Source organism: Drosophila kikkawai, chromosome 2L (genome assembly GCF_030179895.1).
Source record: "Drosophila kikkawai strain 14028-0561.14 chromosome 2L, DkikHiC1v2, whole genome shotgun sequence".
NCBI classification, from domain to species: Eukaryota; Metazoa; Arthropoda; class Insecta; order Diptera; family Drosophilidae; genus Drosophila; species Drosophila kikkawai.
In genome coordinates, this window is record NC_091728.1 from 24,233,384 (window position 1) to 24,258,712 (window position 25,329).

Here is a 25,329-nt window from a genome sequence, read left to right on the forward strand (position 1 = left end):
CACGGGAAAGGTGTCAAAACTTGGTCAATTCTATGCCGAGACGTTGTGCTGCTGTCATTGCTGCCAAAGCTTTTACAACGAAATATTAATACACTATATCGATAAGGAATACAAATGAATACAAATATTCCAGAACTTCCCGTATTTTTTTTCGTTTTTTTTCGTTTTCTTAAGTTATTTTTGAAATAGTGCTATTTTTGTTGCCGCCTAAAATGTTCAACGTTCACATTCTTAATGTAAATATTTCAATTTCATGTTATTATCGACGACACTTGCAGTGTATTTCGATAAATTAGAGCCTAAAGTAAAAATAAAAGCCTTAAACAAGTTAAATATATGAATAGTTATAAAACAATTAATCAATAATGAAAAATATATGTCATGGTGCTATTTTTTTTGCCGCAACTGTATGGAGATGGGTGTGGGCGAGCTCCGTAAATTCGGCCCCGAGGGCGCATCAGCAAAAAGTAATGCTTTGAAATGGAATACACGGACAGACAATAAAGTAAATTTCACGTTGTCATGTCGGCCCACAACAACAACTACAATAACGTGGTGAAACCCTAAACAGAAAAGTTCGCTTGATTTCGGTACAACACGATGATGACGCTGATGATAATGATAATGATGTTGATCCCCGAAGCCGAAACAATTTCCATTTCCACCCTAAAAAGCGACCATTTCCAGGGGGTGGTGCGTTGGACAGGGGGTGGTGGGTAGGCGGGATGGGAGGGAACATCGATTGCGGCAACTAGAGCTTCAGGGCCGCATGAAAAACTACCCTAATAGCGGTTAAACGAGAACGCCGCCTCGTTCCCGTTATTCCGCATTCTGAGCAATAACAAAAACAAAACAGCCCAGATCGAAGGGATAAATGTAAACGGTGCTGCTGAGAGCACTCGCTCTCGCCCCTCCAGCTCTTCGTCCGCAGATGGGGGAGTGACAGAGAGCACGAGATCCACACGAGCCGGAATCGTGTCAGCGTAAGGGAGAGAAGGTACCAGAATTAGAGAGTGAGAGAGTGTGCAGGAGAGAGTGCGAGAGCGAGCTCAAGCGAAAGCGCCGCGAAGTATGCTTCGTTTTTGTTGCTCTCATTTCCACCGTTTTCTTTGTCTTGTCTTTACTTTCTGTGCCGTGTTGCCAGGCGAGCTTTTCCTTTGGTGAAAAAGGAAGACGGCGGAAAGACAAGCAGATAAGGAGACGAATAAGGCAGAAGATAGAAGGGGTAAAATGGGTGGGCTAAGATGGCAGGATTATTAGAAGCCAAGCTAACATTAAATCAAGGCTAATTTGTTGCTGGGATTACACTGATTTTGACAGTCAACAAACTTGATAAATGTTTGTTCATTTTTAACAATAAAAATAAATATGACTTATTTAAACTAAAAATTCGTTTTTCTGCAAATGTTGAGCACTCTAATACTTATTTATACATATTACTGTTTTTAAATAAATTATTTTTATTATTAAAAATTATTACTTTTACTATAAGCACATTATTTTCTCAATTATATTTAATTTTAGTTCAACAACTGGAAAAATAATTCCAAGATTAAATATGAAAAGACTCGATTTAGCTTATAATTTATAAGAAATTATATATAATTTAAAATAATTACCAATTAAAAGTGCAAACTTCGGGCAACTCTTCAATCCGAAAATTTATGAGCATTATTTCATAGCCAAGGTAAGCAGTGGAAAAAGCGGTGACAACTACCATGACACATCCAACCGAATTTGGCTTAGGAATTTGAAGATTTTTAATTAACTTTTTTAAGGGGGTCTTCTCATTCAAAAGCCGTTTTTTGGACCCTTTTTAAAAAAATTCTTATTTGAAAACGCAAAGAATAATTGAAAACTTTTTTTATTTATTGTATTCAAAAATGTTCAAAGTAACTAAAAAAGTTGTTCTTGCCTCGATACGAGGGTTGTTCAAAGAGTAATGAGACTTCAAACTTGGTGGTCGAAAAAAAAGGTGTCGTCCTGGCGGCCACGATTCAGGGTCTCCAGAGCGTCCGAAATGAAAAATAAAAACGGGGTTATAATCAGAATTGATGTCATTTTCGGGTGACGGAACAGATTTTTTTTTTAAATTTTTTAAACAAAATGGCGGCCATTCAAAAAAAAAATTTCGATTTCGGGCTTTTTTTTTGTAGTTTAGTGTAAAAAAAAAATAGAAAAAAAAATTTAAAAAAAAATCTGTTCCGTCACCCGAGAATGGTGACAATTCTGCGTCGATTCCACTTTGTTTCATGAAAATCGGTTCAGTTGAACTGGAGATATCATGGCCGCCAGTTCGAAAAACGTGGTTTCGAGATAAACGCGTTTGAAGTTTGAAAAAAGCTCATTTTGCGAAGAACTTGCTTCACAAAAAAGGCTGTATCTTCTAAAGTATTTCGAATTTCTTAAAATCCTTTTGGGGACATATACACACCATCCCAAGCTATAAATAAATGCAAAAAAAAAAAAATCGAAAAAAAAAAGTTGCCCAATGAGAAGACCCCCTTAAGGCAGTCCTGATTAAATTAATTTTTAAAAAGCATAAACCTTTATGTTTTATGAAATATTGCACAGGAGAAATAGTTTCCAGACTTTTGAGTTGGGATTTATGTCATATTTTCGAAATTAATGATATATTGCAGATTCTAAATGCTAAATCTATATCATAAATTAGTTTCATAATATGGAATATAACTTTGTAACTCTTTTATATTTAAACATGTATATTTTATATTTTACACTTGAATTTTTACTTGGTAACATCATAAAAAAAAAATGTATATTCAATAAATATTTCCCCATTTAATACGAAAGCCTTACCCCTTCCTGAAGCATCAATAAACATTGAAGATCATAGTTAAATATTTAAATATAAAAGCTTCGTCCCCGAGATTTATTCAGCCAACGCTGAATTGCATTAATAATTGATTGAGTCGTCAATTTCAAAGGTGTGCCTTCCTCAACAAACGTTCTTTGTGTTAATTGACCATTATTGTAAATTTCCAACAATCGCTGTGTTTGCTTTCAATCGTTTCAATTACTCAATAATCTTTCAATCTATCGGAAATCTTATCGATGTTAGAAGCCAGTTTTTTGTAGTCCAGCTGAATGTCAACGCATGGGACGACACGTTTAAGGGCGGGCGCATTGCAGGTTGTTAAAAAGCCAACACCTGTCGCAGCTATGTACTTAGACCTACCTACCTGCCTGCTTACAAACATACATACATAGCTAAAATGTAGTATGTGCATATGCACGTGGATAATTCTAGAGGCTAGCTCTCTTACCTTCGAGTTAGTTTCCATGTGTGCTGGGGGGTCTCCTCCACCTAAGGGGGGGCTGCATGTGCATCCATTGAAGGGCTTCGTTGTGAAATACACGTCAACGGAAAACTGCAACCAGAATGTGAGATATAGCCGAGATAGCCGAAGCCCAGTACATACCCACATATGAGGTGATAATATTAGTACCAGGAACTCAACCCTTGAATAACCAAAGGTCTCAATCAGTTATAACTTGGATAGTTACCCTGTGAACTGCATTTCTTATCGATACTGTATAATAATTTTAGCCATTTTAACTGATATGGTTTTAATTAAACAAAGTTTTTGTATATATAGTTATTTTATTGGGTAAATCAAAATGTACATTTTAACATTTTGTATATATTGTTACTGTAAATCCATTAAACTGGAAAAGATACAAGAAATATGAAAAAAGATTTTAAAACCATTAAAAAATGTTCATTTAATTTATGTACCTCACAAGTTGTATTGCATACTTTTAGTCAAAATTTGGAGAGATTTCAAAAACTTTATCAAAAACCTCCCTGAGAAGTGATCTTGTAGCAATTTATTATATAAAATGTTAAATATACATAGTACATTAATACACTTAATATATTTAGGGAATATTCTTACTATATTATACATCGTTATGTACATTTGTATATACATATGTACATTTATATAAGGGAATAACTATTAATTTTACAACCTACATTTTTACAAACACACTTTATCTTCGCTTGTGTGCATAAGTCAAAATGAAAAAAAAAAAGTTCTAGAGTAGGTTATATTTTATATTTCTTACTTTTTTTTTGCAAAAAAAAACCCTCAAAGTGAACATTAGATAATAAGAAAGAGACAGAGAGAGGCAAAGAGAGTGAGAGAGAGGAAGAGCGAAAACGAGAGCGAGCGAGCGCTTGACTGATAAATCTAATGTTTGTATGGCTATCATGTGAAGCGAACCGCTTTTCAGGGCCTTGCAATTTTTATGCACTTATGACATGAAAATTGCTAAGCACACACACACACACATGCGGAAAGTACACACTCATAAAAGCTCTCCGACTCCCTCGCTCTCTCTCTCTTTGTTAGTTGGGGATTTTTTCCAAAGGTAGAGGGGCGTTAGGGGGTGCGAGTGCATGCGCACCATTCAAGAAATGCATTGCACTTGTCGCCCAGCACGCGCACTAACACACACACACATGCTTTTTCTGCCCACAGACTTACATAAACATTTCCATAGAAAATACAAAAAAAAAAAACCAACAACAACTAAACCTTCCAATGACGTCAATCGCTCTGTAAATTGTGGCTTTTGTTAACTGATTGTTGTTGTTGTTGTTTTTTCTATTATCCGTAGTTGTTGCTGCTGCTTTTCCCTGCCAAAAACAGGAGTTTTTGTTTGTTGTTGTTTCTTCTTTGAGTGGGCTGCCGTGATTGCTCATTAGCATTTTTTTTTCGTTGTTCCAATTGTAAGTTTTATGGATCATTACTGTTCCATCAGTGGTTTTTTAGGTCCCAAAATTAGCGATCTTGAATTTTCAAAAATCGTTTACTATATTAAATGATTTTTAGGAGATTTTCTTTGACTTCAACATTAAATTTAAAAATATACAATTTATTCTAATATGAATAAGCTTAAAATTTAGGTAAAGAGATTGACTGGCTGTAAAAAGGTAGTTTTCTATTGATCTTATATGACTTGTTTTATATAATTTTGTGTTACCTTTATATGTATGTATGTATGTATGTATGTACAATGTATGTATGTATATGTATTTATGTACATATGTAACTCAAAGTTAGACCTTATTTGAGTTTAGTTTTTTTTTTTTTTTTAATAATTTTATGGCTTAGAATTTAGAATTAGAATTTAAAATTTGTTATTGAGAGCAATATTTTTGTAAAAAACTCTAAACTGATTCTTATAAAGCTTTTCCTTTGGTTTAATTTGCTTTTCTTTTCGGTTTTCTGAAAAGTTAAGTTGAACTTTTGTTTAATTTCCTTTCTTTATTTAGTAATTACTTGGAAATATCATTTATTTATTTAATTGGATTTTGTATGTCATTTAAATTAATGATAAAAAAAGCAAAATATTTATTAAATAATTTTTTGTTTAAATGTTTTTGTTGGAAATTTCATAATTTAATTTGCAACTACATACATATATAATTTTAATTTAATCATAATTTTAACCATTTTCCATTTATGTACGTACTTAATGCTTTTTATTTCGACCCCAAAAACAAAAAACAGCAAAAACAAACACAATTTACGAATGAGAAACGAACCGAGACTTGAGCATAGCCGAATGGTTTTGTTGTTGTTCTGGGGGATCTTTTGTTTTGTTTGCTTTTGTTTGTCCCTCTCTAATTGTGGGAGCGTGTATGTGTGTTAGAGATGGCACAAAGCAGCAATTAAGTAACTGATTTTTGGGGGGGAATATTAAATCAATATGTTGATTACCTTTGTTTATTTAAATGAGAAACTCTAACTCCTAAGCTGCAAATAAAATTCGTTTACCGGAGAGAATAGAATAATACGGAAAAAAAAACTTGCAATGTTTTAAAAAAGCTTTGATATTAAACAAAATTAATATTATTTTTCTACCTTTTAAAAACTTATACGTATACATATGTACATACATATGTTTTCTTTTATTTATTTTTTTTTAACATATATATTAAATGAAGATATGCTTTTAGTTAGTAAAAATAAACATTTTTTTAAATTTCAGTATTTTAATTTTTTTCTTAAAATAACTTTTAAAACTTACTCACTACTTAAGTATTTACTTTATTATTATATAATACCCTTTTATTGTAACTTCGTTTAGCTTTAAGATAATGCCTTTAAATAACCAATAAATTGTATGTGCATACATACATAGAGAAAGAAAACGAATAATGAAAACAAAACCCCCCTCTTTATTTTAAATTACAGCCTGGGAGCTTAGCACTTGACTAAATTAATTTAACCTCGTGACACGATATAAGGTTCTTCCCCGCTAAATTCATCGCCAGTTGCAGGCGCCCAAAATAAACACATGCATACAGAATGTATGTCAGAATATATAGCTCACATATATGTACATATAGTATATAGTATTTGTAGCCCGATGTGAGTGGTGGGGTTATTCGAGTGGAGTAGAGGTGGGGTGGGCTTGGTGGGTTGCCCTATGTGCGGCTATAATTATATGTATGTATAGTATATACAGCATACGAGTGAGTGTATTATATAGTACACGTCAATTGCTGGAACGACCTCGCGGAAAACCCCATTATATGTGTAAAGCACAGCTCCCCCTTTTTTGATCGATTTTTCCGCTTTGGAAAGTTGGAAACGACTCGATGATCATGCGGGGCACAATTATGTCCGCCGTCGCCGCTGGAGCCCAGAGAACATGCAATTATTTTAATGCTTTCGGCCTTGGGACTCATGAATGTCAATTGGCACGTAAGTTCTCCATTTTAGCTATTAGCTCTGCGCTCCACGCATCCACAATGCAAATGTACGCCCCGCACATAGATACAGCCACTGCTGGCCGTAGTATCTATGTATCCGTCAGATTCACTGCAAAATCAGTCGCTTTGTATGCCAGGCGATCGATGGCTTTTGTTTGTTTTCTGCTCACTTTTTTATGGGGTCCCACCCCCACTGAGTGGCAGCGGAAAAAGTGCAACTCATTTGAAATGGTTTTCGCCTTCATTATGCAAATTCCGGCTTCGAGTGGCGAATATTTATTTGCTCATTATAAATACATAAAGTTCCATGACTTGCAAGCACATGAGCATTAAGCGGGTTTCTAAAACTAATGTAATGATCGAGTTTAAATTGGCCCATGCATATTTTAAATTTCAAGCGGTAAGGGCGCCCATATATCGATGGCAGAGTTTAGGTCTATCGATATAACGGGTTTCGCAGCAATTAGCTTTCGCTTTTCTGTTGAACTATCTGGCAACTCTATAGAATTGTTTAGCAGTTTTCGTTATTTAAAATTAAGTTTTCGCTATTTAATTTAAGAATTTTTTAGTTACATATAATATTTTCTAAATTACTTTCATTTTATATAGTTTTTTGTTTTCATCTTTTTGTATCTGAACATATTTAATATCAAAAATTTTTTTTACATAAATTTTCTAACTATGCATCTTTATTTCTGCCTTTCCTTAGATTATAAAAACTACACTGACCCGATATAAATAGATATTTATTTATTAAATTTTATTTTATTTTATATTTTCATTATTCAAATTTTGGTATTTTTCGCGCGCCTCACAAAGTCCGTAGAGAAAAAAATCAATATGGCATTGCACCCTCAGTGCGAGCGAGACAACTAGCTAGAACAAGTGGCGAGGCAAAGAAGAACCGATAAAGAGCTGCCACCTTGCTAAAGATTTCCAAGAAAATACAATTTTAGCCACGATTTCACAGCAAAATAAAAACTGGAATTATGAAATACAAGATTTTTGCTAAACACAAAGCCATGCAGGCCACCCAGAAACGGTACTTAATAGTCTCATTAACTTTTGCCGAGTTTGCACCCGCACTCCGGTGGTCTGGCAGCACCATACGAAAATGGCGAACACGAGCACTCCGATGAACGAAGAGCTGAAAAAATAATTATTATTTTAAATTCCGTTTTGCCAGCGAAATTCCTCTCCTGCGTGCGTGTGCGGTGTGTGAAAAAGTGCGGAAAAGCGTGGGTAAATCGCGGAAATCGCCATGCAGAGGCCAAAGTTCAGTGTCAGCAAAATGGTAATGGAAACCCGAATGCAGCGACAGCATGCCAGCAGCCAGTATATCAAATAGAATAAAATTAAGTTTTTGCGAATTATGAAAAACCAATCGCTTATGTACGTGTGCGTGCGTGCGTGCGACGAGTGCTCCCAGTGTGTGTGTCCGTGTGTGCGCGAGTTTGTAGATGTGTGCGAGCGAAGAAGCAGAAGGCAGAGCGAAATGCAAATAGCTGCCTAGCAAAATAAAAATAAAAGCGAACCAAATTAATAAGGTGAACAACAGACGAAATAAACACACAGAAACAACTACAACTGCAAATACAAATAAAAACTGGCGGTAAATACGCATGCAGTACAAAAGCAGCAATAACAACAACGGCAAACACAACGTAAGACGTGAAAATCCACGAAAAATACGAACATAAAACTCGTTGACGTATTTGTCTATTATTATGCAAAAGAGCAACAAATCGCAGGCAGGCGGCAAATTGCAGCAGCAGAAATTCAGTATAAATAGAAAAAAGGTAAAAAAAAAAACAAGAAAACAAGACGAGCGTGCACTAAAAATAAAAATAAGAGTTGTTTGAAAAAGTGATCTACAATACAGAAAAAAGGGGGGAATAAAAATACTGCAAACCTTTCAATTGGTTTCAATTGGCAAATGCAATTGTTCAGCATTACATTTGCATTACATTGCATTGGGGTTGCACCTATCCCGCTCCCACTCCCACATCTTCGCCCGCTCGCCTTTGCGCTCGCTCTCCCTATGGCCCTCTATCGCTCTCCCGCTCGCTCTCCTTACCCATTCCGCTTCGCAAACTTTTGCGACGAACAAGAACAATAATAATCAAAACAAAAATGTTTAAAATCCATTTTCTTTCGCCTCTCCTTCACCCACCACTCATTTCGCAGCGCCGCTGTCATTTGTCTTGCGCCTTCTCTGCCTCGTCCCTCTTCTTCTTCTTCATCGCCCCCGCGCAACGTGAGCCCAACAGCTGTCTCGCTTGCTCGCATGCATATGGTCCGAAAGGCAGAGAACAGACGCAAACGCAACGAAAACGAAGTTGCCTGGAGCCGCGACAGTGGGTCAAAAGTGATGTGACAGGTCACAAAGCGGATTACGTTATTATTGTGGCAATCTTTATATGATGTACTGTGGAAATTTTCGGTACAATCGCTTCACTATCGCCAGTCAAATCACACATGTTTACTAGTGAATTACACTGAGATTTCAAAAAATATTTAATTTGTCTACCTATACCGAGCATCGTATCTGAAATAACTAAAAATAAACCGCCTGTACAAAAATAATTAACGCAGAAAATCGATACATATTGTATTTGAACTCATTGAACTGGCTTTAATTTAGATAAATGGATTATATGTACATTTGGTTATATGTTTTTTAATATTTTCTTTGGCATACCGACCTCCGAAGCCTATCTGTATCTCAAAATTAATTTTTTAACTAAATTGGTTTCCATGATCGATAGCCAATTAATTAGTTAGTTTATAGAAAAATTAGCAATAAATATTATTTTAAATTTGTTCATATTGTTCAGATTATCTTTGTACTGCGTCGACAGCAGCTACTTTTTTAAATACATTTTATTTAAATGTTTTACAATGTTGCTATTTGCAAAGCTTTAGATAATAATACTAATTGGCTTATTTATTATGGGGTAGAGAGGCTTTAATGTTTGTCATTAAATGAAAATAGATGTACATGGGTAAAGTATTAACAAAGTTTAATAGGAGGAATGTATACGTTTTATTTAAATTATTTTAGTTAAAAAAGATACATCTAATGAGTTAAAAAGTAGCAATTTAAATAATTTGTTGTAAATGTTATGAATCAAATTGGAACTCTTTTGAAATGTAAAAGTAAAAAAAATCATAAGAACCTCATTTAATGATAAAATTGTCAATTGATCAACGTTAAATCAATGAGTTATTTATTTATTATTATAAAATTAATATAAAATATGATACATATTCAAATGTCTAAATAGATTCTGTTTTAGATTCATGATTAATATTTTTGGGATAATACATCCATATGCTAATTATAGATAATTAAATATGGAATATCGGAAGGCTATGGAAAGTGAAAAAGCCAAACACTCAAACACATACCCATTTGCCAAATAATCACGCTCAAAGGCATACGAACAGTGGAAAGCAGAAGAAGAAGAGGAAGCGAAGGCTCCAAAAGGCGGCAAATCTGAGCAAACATGTGTGAGTGCGAGAGAGAGAGAGACGCAAAGCAACATGGGCATAACAATACAATAGGAAAAATAGTGAAAAATAAGAAGTAATGTAACAACGGGAACAAAAACAAAAATAACAACACCAAACATGCCGCATAATGGCCGATTGATGGTAAGCTCTTTGGGCAATACAAAGAGCGGGAAACAACAGTGGTCGTCAGCGGGAGCGGGAGGGGAACTTCCGATTTTTGGGTGGGTGGCAACCCCTTCTTCTCTTTCTTCTCATTTCCTTTTGCGCTTCTTTCCGCACGCCGTTTTTGTTTTGATTGCGAATCTTCGACAAGAACCCCGAAATGCAATTACAGTAAAACTTACGCTAGAAGGAAGGGAACTTAAGTTACATATTTTAGAATATTTGGCAAAAATATTTTCGATGGATTTGTGAATTAATGTTAAGATGCATTTATATTTTTATAATTAAATAGTTTTTATGTTGGGAAAGTTTAAAATTTTAATTTATTTAATTTTTTGATACCTAATGATATACGATACTTTGTATATCTGCTGTACTACGATGTTTTCACTTAGAAACTATATTCAAATAGATTTATGATAAAGTTTTCCTGTTGTTGGACTTTGTTTAAATAAAAATCTCGTAAAATTCCTCATGTTTTAAAAGCTTTAAGCTTCAGTTTTTTTTTTTGTTATCCTTTGGTCGGAATCAAGTTGTGGTTGCATTTTAACCTCCGCTTCGCCTGCCTCCCATTTTAGTTGCACGGAAAGTTGTGCCTCCTCAAGAAGCAGCATCCTTTCAGCATTCCTATTACTTTTTTTTATGTTTTTTTTTTTTGACAATGCCCCCAACTAGCAAAAACAACTCTTCGCAGGCAGCACAATACGTGCCATTGAAAAAAGAAAATAAAAGAGGCTTCGCTGAAAAACTGGTTTCGGTTTCGGTCTGACCAAACATTTTACATGAAAATGCTCAAAACAAAACTATTTCGAATTGGCGGATATTGGAGAGCAGGAGCAGAGCACCAGGGCTAAAAAGCACGCGACACATAGAATATAGTGGAAATAAAAGCAGTTTAGAGGATTTAAGTGAAGAATTAGGCAAATTTTGAGTGAGATAAATAAGAGCTAGCGATCAGTATTTGATAGACAGCTTGATTCATTTAGCAAAATAAATAGTCAGAATATTTTGGATTTCAAAAAATAGTCCCTAAATTATTACATTGATAGATAGTTTAGAAACTAACGTCCCATAACGTATGTTGCCAAATCAAGATCACGGGATTGAAGCATTTTTGCCACCTCTCTAAAGCCTGAACTAAAGGATTGAACGTTTTTCTATTCTATTGAAAAAGTAAAAGTTTAAGGAAATATTTAACACATGTAATTTATTATTTTAAATTTTTAAAATCAGACTTAGATACGTTAATTGATATCTTTACCTGCAACTAAGCGGTGCAAACTCTATTAGAATCCTTGAAAATAGCGTTAATCTTGCACAGGTCACCAACTATTCGACCATGACCAACTTGATAGCAGATATTCTCCTACCTGTCTTGGAAATAGTTGTTGCTCCACCCAATAATACCCCGCTTCCTTGGCCTCCACCTTTTCTCGCCCCCCAATGCCCTGCAATCCGGTGTAAAGCTCTCGACACAATGGACCGAGCGACGACGGACTGCAGCGACTCCTTTTTTTTTTATTACATCTTCAACATGTGGTTGGTGGTGGTGGCTCCGTGTCAGTTCTGTTCTGTTCAGTTGCATCTGGAACGGCAATTCGCAAGGAACCAATAGCAAGCTGAGGATGCCGACGCTTCTTTGGATTTTGTATTGATTGATTTTCCCAGCCACAATCTCTAAATAAATCTGATTTACCTATAGTATCTCTTGCTTTTCCAGGACGAGGAAAGACGTCTGTGAGCCGTTGAGCCATTGTTGAGCATCTCGCAAGGAACACAAAATAAAGGAAAATAAAAATCAGCAACAGGAACTCGAAGAAGATTTCAAATACATCAAAATGGCTGCAGTACGAGGACATCAGTACTTCAGTTTGCGCTGGAACAACTATCAGAACACAATGACTTCGGTGTTCCAGCAGCTACGCGAGGATCTGTCCTTTGTGGATGTCACCCTGTCCTGCGAACACGGATCCCTCAAGGCGCACAAGGTAAGTATCGGTGAAATATACATATATCGAAACTTGAGGTACTAATAATCACCCTTTCATTGTTTTAGGTTGTTTTGTCCGCCTGTTCAACGTATTTCCAAAAACTTTTACTGGAGAACCCGTGCAAACATCCCACAATCATCCTGCCCGCCGACATTATCTTCACCGATCTGAAAACCATCATTGATTTTGTTTATCGCGGAGAAATTGATGTCACCGAATCGGAACTACAGGTGAGCTAAAATCTGGCATAAAGCTTAACTTTTAGTTAGTTTTTAGAATTAGTTTATAATTAGGAAAATGTATCAAAAGAACGCAAAATGAAGATAGTTCACTTTTATTCTAATTCAAAGGAAATATTTACAATCTTTATATCATAAGATGAGTCACCCTTCAATATTCATTTTACGAAGAAATCTTGTAACCTCCATTTAATTGTAAAAATTGTCTTTGGAAGTGTATACAATCTACTCATTATAAGGACTTATAAATGTTTATCTGTGAATAAGAAAACTAGGAGCAGGGTCTCTATAGGAGCTTTCTCCTTATCTCAGAACTGATAACATGTTATTGTTTCTAATCTTTTTATTGATCTACTTAAAATGAAATACAACATTAGCTAAGATAAACGATTAATTACATCATTAAAATGGAATCAAAGTTTATACGGTTTTTATCTTTTAGTTTTGTTATTTATTTTTAATAACATTTTTAATTTGGTGATAATTACAAACCAATTTTTACACTTTCTGTTTTTTAAACTGCGATAAATATAATAAAAAAGCAGAACTATTTAATTATAAATGTTGTTTAGTGAAAGTTTTAAGCAAGAAGTGGAGCGCTCTCAAAAGTACAACAACAAAATCTACACATTTATTGTAACTAGAATGTGCATTTTGTATTCCTGGATACGAACGATCTTCAGTGCGCCGAAAACAGATGTGATTTGTTGTCGTTGTAGCATTTTTGCCGTCTTTCTGTCTATTATAAGTTCAGTCAGAAATTTGCATTTATGAAAATTGGACAACTATCTCATATAGCTGCCATAGGAACGATCGAGGAATTAATAAAATAAAATTGTAATTTCGTTGTTTTTGAACGTATCTACTTTGAAATATGAGCCTTTTTTAATATTACAGAATTTTGGTATAAATTTTATGAAAATTGGACAACTATATTATATAGCTACCATAAAAACGATCGATAGATGTATTTTTCCTATTAATTTAACAAGAATATCTTGTTTTTGATCGCATTGAAAGTTTACAAAGGTCGGTATTCCCTTCGATGTCAGGCAGTTTCCTGTCTTCAGCCTTTGACCTTGAAGCTTGGTGTTCAGTCCTGGTTTTTTAAAAAGGTGCCTTGACGCCAAATAATGTTATTATATATAAAAGCTTAATTGAACGTTTTATTGTTTAAAATAGCTAAGAATTCCAAAAGAAACTCCAAAAACAGTCTAATCTCTGGTTGTAAATACAACCGAATCGCTTGGAATCCACTGCACAGCAGCATTTACCAGATACACCCAACCTGCCTGCACCCATAATTACCACCTCCCTTAATTGGTGTGTCAACAAACGAATAGCATCAAATAGCAGTAGAGCTAGCCGAAAACCACGAACGTTGTTCTTTTCTAAATTGAACACACAAATATAGAGGTGGCGGCGGGATTGTCGTTGTATGTACGAGCACTGCCAGGGTCGCGCTGTTATCGGGGCCTAGAGCTAGCTCACCCTCACCCCCTCTGTAGCCACCTCTTTTTTCATTTTCCCCCGGATTCTCTCGTATTTGAATACCACCCACTTGCCTAGTATACTGAGAGAAATTTAAGAGTAATTAAATTAAAATAATTAAACTAGTTTGTGATAAAAGATTAGTTAGGGATTTAAAGGGTATATTTTGAGATTTTTTATAACCTACATTATAGTTTTATGTAGCTATATAAATAAACTTGCAACTTCTATTTAATATAAAGCTATTATTTTTAAATACCGTCAATTAATTTTTTTTTTATTAATTTAAATTCAACATTTTAGACTAGTTTAATTATAATTATAATCATATTACATTATTATTATTATTATGTAATATGTATATGTAAGCTCCTTTGAATAATTGCCATTCAAGCTAATGGGTATTAGAAAAAAAACCTATTTAAAGGTTACAATGTGTACTTATAAAAAATATGTATCTTAAATAATTCCTAGAGTAGTTTTGTTTTCCTTAAACAGTTAATTACATAGGAAGGTTAAAGATATGCGGGTCAAATTATCTAGATTCTAGAATAAAACTATCTAAAAAAAACTTTAATGATAAACCCAATTTTTCGCTCAGTGCACCAACGTGCAAGCTTCGGTTGTGTGTTTGTGACGACAACGCCCCCCCATTGTAATTGTCATTTTGTGTGCTTCATTAACTCTTGTTGTCGACGACGATTGACGATTGACGATTGCTCCGGGCCACATACACAATTATTACCTTTAAACATTTATCGGGAAAATGTGCCTCTCACTATAACTATATATGTACATACAAATGTATGTATGTATGTATATTGATATGGTTCGTTGTTGCTGCAAATGGGTAATTGATATTGATTTGCATTCTCCATGCGATTTTATCGATTCCTCGCAGTAATTAGGGTTTAATTTTAGTTTGCGGTCAGAATAAAGTCAGTGGGTGACGTGAAGTATCTAAAGGATGCAACTAAAGTATCTAAAAGAGCGCCTATTAGAGATAGATTATTTTTATCCTTGACTTAAACTTGCATAATAAAAAAATTGTATTCCAACCTTTATTTTTTATTTTAAAATGTGAATAAATAATTAATATGCAATTACATGAGATAAACAATTTGTCAATTTCAAAATAGTTTTAGAAAGCCCTTTTGAAGGAGTTTTTAGTCCAGAAAAAATTTAATTTTAAAGAATAGAAAAAAGTTGTAACTTGAATTTTTTTAATTCTATACAAAAATGGTTAAAAATATTAAAAACTAATTTTGGAACAATTAAAATGTAATGTAAATTAAAGCATACATATTTAGTAAAAAAAAAAAACAAGTTTCCTGTTAAGTCTGCTACAGCGGACATCCGGCTTTGCTGTTAAGTGTTAACATTAACTTATTTAAACAGAAACCACTTAAGCGGAGACAGCAACCACATTACAGTGGCGGGCAGCACAGTGCACAACGCCCTTACCTCTCTGCACCCCCTCCATGTTTCCGCTTGAGCAAATAAATGCTCAACTTGCTTTGCGCTCAAGTCGTCGCTGTCGCAGTCGCCGCCGCCGCTGCTGAGAAATAAAAAATTACTCAAGCTGACGCAACGCCACGAAAAAAAAAAAAAACTCAAACTACGGTCCAGGTCTACCTTCCCGCTCCCACTCCCTCATTCCAAACACACACAAACACATACGGCTTCTCCTTCCGCCGTTGCTGCTTCTTCTTCTTGCGGCGACTGGCAGACGACGACTTCCCATTCATGCTCTCTCTTGCTTCCCGCCTCCTTCCGCTCTCTTTTTCGTCTCTTTGCACCGCTTGTTGTTTTTGTCACAGACGTGCGCTCCATTTTTATATTTTCGCCGGCCATCTGTGCGCCCAACCACCCACGGTACCCACCGGGTCGGTCACCGCCACCCCCTCTTTAACTTCCACAAGTTGCTGAATTTTTTCGCCCTTTTTTTTGTGGCGACTTTTACAACTACAGCGACAGTTTTTGTGTGTATATGTGTTGCTTGTATCTCTTTCGTTTTGTCGCCGTTGTTTCTGCACATGTTCTTGGAGTTTCCTCCTCCTTCACTTTATGTATTATTTTTTTTCGCCCATTTTTTTTCTTTTCGTTTGTTGTTGTATTTGCCCTTGTACTTTTGTATGTCCAACCGCAACTTCTCTTTCTGTATGTGTGAGTTGGAGCTTTCGTCTTTAGCTTAATGCGTAAGAGTATGTGTGGATGTTTGGGGATATGTTTTTCTGTGTGTGTGCGTGATTCTGTTTTGTGGCCCCTTTTTTTGGCGCGTCCATTTCGCCTTGAAAATTTTTTTTTTGCGAGTGGACTTCAGATTGGCCATGCTAAGGGCCCCCTTGCAACGGAAATAAGGGAAAATGGAGCGACCAAAACTTTCGGAACCAAGAGGGTGCAGTGGAGTGTTAAAAAAAAAAAGAATAAATTCCAAAATTGTTTTGCAAGACTTTATTTTTTGTTAGCAAAGAGCCTAAGAAAATTAGTCATTCATAAAACTTTTTACGTAAAAATTAATTATAAATCTCAGCTTAATTAGATTACAATTGTGCTTTTAAAATGTTCTTGCTGCAAAGTCCAACTCATTAAATAAAAAAAAAAAAATATGAGTGATTTCAAAAATTATATAATATTTATTTTATAGTGTTATGTTTTAATTTTAAAGAAATAATAGACCCCGACTCAGCCCAAAATTAATTGGAGTGTTTGTGGCGTTTTGTATAATTGCTTCGCTGCACATTTAAAAACAATTAAGGGGACCTCTCCTTTTATTCGAACAGAGTCCACCCCAAGATAGCCACACCAAGAAACGGTTTCTTACGCTAGTATGCCAGTCTCAACTTGTGCTGTCCCTTTCGCACTCTAGCCGGATGACCCCGGCGTTGCCACTCTTCTTTCTGGGGTTTTGTGTGCTAGTGTTTTTTTTTTCCTTTTTGGGGTTAAGCTCAGATTCGATTTTTGCTAAGCGTTAATTAATGCTGGCGCTGCTTTAATGCTTTTAGCAAACGTGGTCAGCTAACGCATACATGTGTATGTAGGTACATATGTATCCATATGTAACTACACTTGTGTTGGAATACATGCACAGATGATTTAGTAGTACCTCCCCCCTAGAGCTCCTAAAACCCCTTAACCCCTCGCCGAATTTCTCTTAACCTCTCGTTGGGGCCCCCCCCCCTTTTAAATGCATGTGTCTGCCACGCCATGTGCTTTGGTTATATTTATTGCTATGTATTTTTTGAATACCCTTAGAGAGGGTAATATTGTTTTTGCACGAGCACGGATTGAGACTGAATTAAAAACCAAAACATATTTATTTTTAAAGTCCTAGGAGGACACCAAACCTTTTTATGTTTTTTTTTTTGCATAGTATTTTATATATTATAATATATTATATTATATTATATTATTCAAGATTTCTTTTATTTTAAGAGTATTTTAAACTGGTAATTAAAAAAAAATTGTGTTGGTTTTATATTCTATTTTTGTTTTTATTTTATTTTATTTTTTTGCTGCATGCCAACACTTGAGGGTCTTCCCAATGCGTCGTGCCCCACCCTCTCCCGGCCACCCCCTCTTTTGGCCTCATTGCATGTGTTGCCTCTCTCTCTCCTTCATCCGCCACCTTCTTCTGCTGCTGCTCTTCTCCTCCACCTTTATCTTCGGCCAACTATGTGAGCAGCTGAAACGGACACAGGCACTAGCACAAGTACAAGACAGAGACGGGGAATAAGGTGGACATCAGTTAATGGGGTGGCACGCCGCCTTCCCGCCCACCGACACCCACACACCCAATCTTCATCTCTTTCCCTCCCCGTCTGAACCACTTGGCTTGCATTTTTTCCCATTTTTTCTTTCGTTCTTTCTTGCAAACAATTTTTATTTTTCTGTGCAGAATTACTTTTTTCCTCTCTGAATATTTTTTTCTCCTGTGCTTAAAGAGAGAATGAGACGGGGTCGGAGAGAGTGTGGAAGCGAGAGAGCGCGCTTGCAACTTTGAACTTTTTGAAGGAAACGGACCAACGAAATAAAAGAAAAAAAATCGAAATTGAGTGAAGCGCAAAGAAAAAATTTTTTTGCCCGCCTTTTGTATTTGTGTGTGTGAGGCCCCCAACAATGGCCGCTGCTCACACACTCACACAGAGACACCCTCGTACACTTTCGTTCTCAGTCCAAGTCGAAGCCTTAAACCCCCCAATGTCCCCCCTAAGCTCACTTCGTGCGATGGGGACGACGCAGCGTCTGTCCAGTTCCATCACGATTTTTTTCTCGTTGCCCCTTCAACTTTTCGTCCTGCTTCTTGTCTTCGGATTCGCCTGCTAGCTCTTCTTCTGACTCGCACTCCTGTAGCTTTTGGTTTTGCTCCTGTCGCCGTTGTTGGTGCTGTTTGTGTTGTTGTTGCTTCGGCCAGAGAGCGCATTTTTTTCTGCGGCTCACGGAACGTGCATTGTTTTTGCCGCACAGTGGGTCGGCTTTGGTGGTTAAATAAATTGTATCGAGTTTGAGGACCAGAATCTTTAAATGTCATTTAGGGTTTGCGTTCTTAGAGTAATAAACGCTTAGGAAATAAAAACCTTTAAATATATGTACATTTGTGGGTATACATTTAGAAATAAAGTATTCATAGCTAATGCGACTAATGTTCTATAGATTAAACTAAAAAACAAAATAATCTATATTTTGTTGTGAAGCTAATCGTTTACAATTAAAATTAAACTTTAAAAAATTGAAGATTACATTAATACAAGTCTTACCTTAACAATAAAGAAGTACAATTCGCCATTAAACAGCATTTAGAATTAAGTTTAACTCTATGAATGGAAATCTAAAAATATCCAACTCGGAAAAAGTACAAATCAATTCCCCAGCTTTTGGGTTGGCTTTGGTTAACCCAGGTCTAGAAACAGTTTCCAATTAGGACTGGAAGCTGGAGCAGCTCGAATTTCCAATTCATTCGCGCGATGTCCACACCCATTTTTACATTCATGTTTGTAGCTTGTTCTCGCTTATGGGCATCCTCGAGAAAAGTCGTCCAGGAACAACAATGTCGAATGTCCTTCCATCAATTCCTGCACTATTCCACTTTTTTTATTTATTCTTTATTCGGCGCTCATCTGTTCCATTGTTTTTCCTACTGGTTCCTAGGTTCTTCGGTAAAATGGGGAAGGAGAGTGACGATGTCTACGCGACACCCAAACACAAATCATGGGGGTCCTGAGAATGGGAATTCATCTCCAGTTAATGGGCGTCGCGAGCTGGAGGTCTGAGTTTGAGTTTGAGTCTGTTTCCGTGCTGGGAGCTTTTTTCGGGTGTATTGGGAGTGTGGGGGTAATCTGTAGATGGTCAGTGTGCTGGTCATTTTCTAAGGGTGCTATGTACTGTGGGGTCTGTTATGTATTATTTGCACTCATTCTCTACTTTTTCTTTCTGTTTTATCTCTTCCCATCCCTTTTTTTTTTGCTCCACACAAGTTTGTTAAAGAAATATGTACACATACATATATGTATGTATGTAAATGTGTTTCCCTCATCAATAATGCAAATTGCTTTTTGTGTGCATTTTTTCAAAATTCGACCCACTGTCACTGCCGGCATATGTGGTACAATTGTAACAAAACACATAGAGACACATATTTCATGTTTAAGTATTTTTTTTTAGTTTTTATAAATGCAATATGTTATTGGTTTGTCAAAATTTTATTTTAAATTTAAGGGTACTAAATTGTTTTTATTGGAGAAAACATAGTGTAATTTTCTTTTTAAGTTAGCATAACTTCTAAGAATAAAGTTACAAAGTTTTTGTAACCTGTGAACTTAAAAAAAAATATTTTTTAAGTTCGGTTCATCACTGCAATATTTGTTTACCTCAAGTGCTTTCGATGCCACTGTGCGCGTGATGTGCCGCAATTTTTTTCCTCGGCTTTCTTGCCCGCACTTCTTTTTTGTTTTTGTCAGTTGGCGCTCAGGCTCAAAGTTTCTTCTCATTTTTTTCCAGGCTGCTTGAGCACTTTTCTGAGCTGGTGTGTGTGTTTGTGTGCGCTTGCTTATGTTTTATTTTTCTTTTCTTTTTTTTTATGTGCAGAGAGAGTTCTGCCGCCGTCGCCGCAACCGCCGCTGCTGCCGCTGCCTTTGCATTTTTTCCGATTGCGACCGATTTTTTTTTGCGGCACCGCTATATGTATATGCTGTGTAGGTGTGCGGGTGTGTGTGTGTGTGCTTTTGCTCCTTTGCTTTTGCTTTTGCTAATCGCTGGCGTTGTCGTCGTCTTTTGGCATCATTCTTTTTATTTGTAATTCGGTTCATCATCATCGTTCATCGTTCTGTCGCATGTATGTAACTGTCTCGCTCTCGCTCTGGCCGCTCGCCCGCCCGCCTTTGTGTGTGTGAGTGAGATTTCTTGTGTTGTTGTTGCTGTGTTGCTGATTTTTTTTCCTCCTCCTCCTCGTTTTCCTTGTGCTTCTCCTCCTTCTACTTTTGCTTCTGCTTGTGCTTCTTCTTCTCTGCAGCGGCGGCAGCGGCGGCGACGGCGACGGTCAATGCTGCCAGCTTTGGAGCCATCAGACAACATTTTGTATTTGTAGTCGGTGGGTCTCGCGCGATCTGTCGGACAATCGGAATTAAAAGCATAAAAGCGGCTGTAATTAGCAAAATTAAAGCACCCAACCCGAACCGAACCGTACCGAGTAAAAACCTCGAGCACTCGTTAAAACCCCGCATAACACAACCGTGCAAAAGTGCAAAAAAATTAAGCTAAATTAAAAACTCACATGTGCTGAAAATAAAACTAAGGCCAGGCCAGCTCTCCCTTTCCGTTCTCTCCCACCTGATCCCGTTATTTAAGTGCACGCTCTCCGGTAGGGCTCTCTCCGCCGCTCTTCCGCTCTCTCTCTCTCGCTCAGAGGACAGCCGGCTGCAGACGCACAAAAAAAAATCGCAAAAAGAAAACGGAACAAATAAAAGAAAAGCTTTACGTTTTTGCATTACGTAGTAAAAAGGCATTCCCTCACACAAACAACAAACACATACACACGCGCGTGTCTACATGTGTTTTTGTGTGTGTTTTCGCATTTATGATTATTTTATACACAACATTTTTGGCGTGTATTTACTTTATGTGCATTCGCCTTTCGTCGTTTGATTCGCGTGTGTTTGCTCTTATTTTCGCGCTCTATTTTGTTCACCGTTACTCGCTCGTTCTCTTTCTCTCATTGATTCCCTTTCGTTCCTTTTTTAGCAAATAACAACAACAAATAACCAAAGCCACGTGTTGATAAACAATATAAAAGCAACAACAACATCTAAGCAGAGAAGGAGACTGAGACCAAACACACACAGCTGCTTCCTCTCTGTCACTCTCCACTACATATCGCAACGATTGCGTCCGAGAAAAAATAATAAAATAATAATACAAATAATTTATATTGTGTGTTATAGTTAGCCATTAATATCTATAATTTTCTCTAATTTGTTATTTTTTTGGGTAAAATTACCGTTTTTTGTATGAAATTAATTCCGTCACGTCGTCTACTACAATTTGTCAACTTTAAACAATAAATCAACAAAGGCTTGGCTTCAACGGATACTATATTAATTAATCACACGCTGCGATTAAGGTAAAAAAAAAATCTGGAAAGCGCTATTTCCACCGTTTTCAATTTTCGTTGCTTACTTTTAGGCGCATTTAGCGTGCCTTTTCGCCTCTGCTCCAATTTTCGTGTATTTTTTAAGGGCTAGGCCACATAAAATAATGCCATTAATTAGATATACACACCTGATCATATTAATAGGTACATACACAAATTATTTAATTATAGATGGTTTTTTCGTACTTTAAGTGTTGACATCTTTAAAATTTTTGGTTATTTGTTATGGTCTATATCTGGCCAAACTGTGACAAAGAGTTGAACGAGGGGAAACCCCGAATATCAAAGCTTTTCTATAAATTGTGAGTCAACCACACATTTCGCCTGATCATAATAATAGGTACAGTCTCCGTTTCTCATAAATAACAAGTGAATAATTTTGTAATCAGTGATTTTTTGGCAACTTAAGGTAAATTTCGTATAGCTACTATCAATTAAGAGAATTAAATATTTATTTTTTTTAGAAAAAATGGGTCGAAATTCTCATTGTACTAAAGAAGAAGCTCGATTGGTTTTTAGTCTGAGAAAAGATGGCAAATCTTTACGAGCTATTGCCAAATTAATGAAAAGGTCCCATAATTTTGTTAAAAATGAATAAGAAAGGAAACCAAGACAGGAATCCCGTGGAAGGCCAAAAAAAAACAACGGAAACGCTTGACCACTACATAGTATCTTTAAGCAAAAAGGACCCATTTAAGTCATCGAAGGCTATTGCAGCAGATATTGGGAATTCAGTTAGTGCTCCAACTATCCGAAGACGACTACAAGATGCCAACCTACCAGGAAGAATTGCCAGAAAGGTTCCACTTATGCGCAAAAAAAATATCACCATGAGGCAAACTTTTGCAAGGGACCACAAAGACTGGGTAGGATGCATCGGGGAGAAAAAGTGGAGAAACATTTTATGGAGCGATGAAACCAAGATAAATTTATTTGGGCATGATTGTGAAAGGAATGTTCGACGCCCTAATGGAAAGGAATTTCATCCACGGTTTACAAAGAAAACAGTCAAACATGGAGGTGGTAATATAATGGTATGGGGTTGCTTCTCCTGGTATGGCGTAGGTCCAATTTATCAGACTACGAACAGAATGACTGCTGAAGAATACAAATCCATATTGGAAACAGTTATGGTACCATATGCTGAAGAAAATATGCCATTACGTTGGGTATTTCAGCAAGACAATGATCCTAAGCATACATCAAGGCTTTTATCTAAATTCTTTGAGGACCAAAAAGTTGACGTTCTGAAGTGGCCAAGCCAATCCCCCGACCTAAACCCCATAGAAAACTTGTGGGGAGACTTAAAAAAGAAATTGGCAAAGTATTCATTTTCAAATAAAGCACAATTATGGGATGGTGTCCAAAAATTGTGGTATGAAACACCAGTAGAAACCTGCCAGGCTCTTATTAAAAGTATGCCAAAAAGAATAGCAGTAGTGACCAAAAATAGAGGTGGATACACTGGATACTAAGTTAGTAAATACAAATTTAGAAAAAAAAAACGCAAAATATATATTTAAATTTATTTTTCTCATCAACACTTGAAGTGTACCTATTATTTTAATCAGACTGAAAACGTATCTAAGACACAAAATGATCTCCTTTTTGTTATATTATTATCCTATGTTACAATGAAGTTTATTTGATTAAAAACAAATAGTTTAAGAACCAATGAGACCAAATTTTAAGTTTAAAATAATGAATAAAACTATTTTCTGTAACCTTAAAGTCTGAGTTGATGTATGTACCTATTAATATGATCAGGTGTGTACCTAACCCATAGCAAAACGCACACACAAAAAACACACCCTCGCACGCACACACACTAACACACGCCCGCAATTAGTAGTAGCCATCGAAATAACGGCAAAACTGAGACATAACGAAACAAAAAGTACCTAAAAACAAGAAAGGAAGCTTACTTGGTCACGCCGAAGTTTTTATACCCTAGCGGCTTTCAATTAGATCAGAATTTTTATTTTTACGGGTTTACAGTTACAGTTTTACATTCTCAGCTTTACATTTGTCTCTAAATCTGCCTATCGATTCTGTGCTAGCTATATGATATAGTTGTCCGATTTTTATTAAAAATTCTAATCGAAATTTTAAATTTATACAATATTGCCGTATCTCAAAGTAGATGAAAATATGTTGAAAAACAGCAATGTTATTCTATTTTTTCTACAAATTTTTCAATGTTGATGCTGATCTAAAATAAATATACTTTGTAGCGTCGGAAACATTTCCTTCTTTGTATTGCTAACTTCTAACAAAAATGTAAATACCCTGCAAGGGTATACAACAAAAAATGGAAACACAAACAGCGAAACTGTTGTAGAATTTTTCGCAGGTTCTTTTTACTTGGGCGCACCCCTTAGAAAAAAATTGCGACTTTATTTCAATTCCCCAAGGACTCTTTATTACCAACAACCACTGAGGACTGCAAAATACTAAAAAGCTAAAGATTTTGACAGAGACCGAACTTGAATTCGTTGCTTTTAATTTCTAATTACTTGGATTAGATTTACTTTCAGTATTGAATCAAGAAAAGTTAACAAGTTTGTTTGAGAACCTAGATTTTCTATAAGGAGGTAAGCTCAAAATAAATTGTAGCTTTACATTTGCAGATAGCTGCTATAAGAGTTGTTTTTTGGCAGTCTATTGCGACATATTTTTTTTCTTTAATATCATAATAAATTTACAAAATATATTTGGTTGTACACAGATATCTTTATACCCTTGCAGGGTATAATCATAGTTAGAAGTTTGCAACGAAGGAGTCATTTCCGACTATATATATTATATTCTTGACTAGCATCAACAGCCGAATCGATGTAGCCATGTCCGTCTGTTCATCCGACTGTCCGTTTCTACGCTAACTAGTTCCTCAGTTTTTAAGCTATATGAATTGCAATTACCTAGTTTTGTGTGTGTTTTTTTTAGGACTGAATCAAGGTTTTTGCAGCATTGCCTTTGATGTTGTTTGCTGAACTTGAAGTACGCATTTCCACTCGAGTAAACCGCTTCTGCACTCCAGTGCTCCTCTAGTAGTCCGTCAACAAAGTTTCCTCGATGCGCTCCAATCGATGATTGCAGTCCGGCACAAAAAAAAAAAAAAAGTTCACACATCAATCGCCGTCAAAGTTCGCCAAGTGGCTGAAATACATTTAGAGGGGCAATGGCTGGTGGAAAAGGGCGCTAAAAAATAAAATAAGCAAGGAATGATCGCGAAGAGAGCGGGCAGCAAAAACTCAATGATATAAGAACAAAAGCCTTTCAAATGATAAAGTCCAAGTTGGTGCAAGTGAGCGGCTCTGGGTGGAGTCCCTTGGATGAGCAGATGGGGCACTCGGTGCACGAGCTTGCAAACTATGACCCCAACGCCCCGAGCCTCTGTGCTCCTCCTTCCTCTCTTCCTTACTTTAGTTGAGTTCAGTCAGTTCCACTATCCAGTATTCAGTGTATTCATGCCCCGCAGTTCCCTTTGGTTCCTTGAAGAGGAAGAAATCGGCTGAGGGCCCTACCGTCGAC

The 25,329-nt window shown here is 36.2% G+C and overlaps 1 protein-coding gene across 3 annotated transcripts in view; it reads left to right on the forward strand.

The window, feature by feature from the left end:
• Positions 1-7,845: 7,845 nt before the first annotated feature.
• psq (pipsqueak) overlaps positions 7,846-25,329 on the forward strand; it is a 62,139-nt gene continuing 44,655 nt past the window's right edge. For 2 of the 3 annotated variants that reach the window (XM_041775908.2, XM_041775910.2), the window contains exons 1-3: positions 7,848-8,550; positions 12,150-12,417; positions 12,486-12,650. In XM_041775908.2, coding sequence (XP_041631842.1) covers positions 12,268-12,417; positions 12,486-12,650 — 315 coding nt within the window. In that variant the 5' untranslated portion in view covers positions 7,848-8,550; positions 12,150-12,267. Of the gene's footprint in view, positions 8,551-12,149; positions 12,418-12,485; positions 12,651-25,329 lie in introns of all 3 variants that reach the window. The other variant, XM_070283983.1, reaches the window with a different exon arrangement.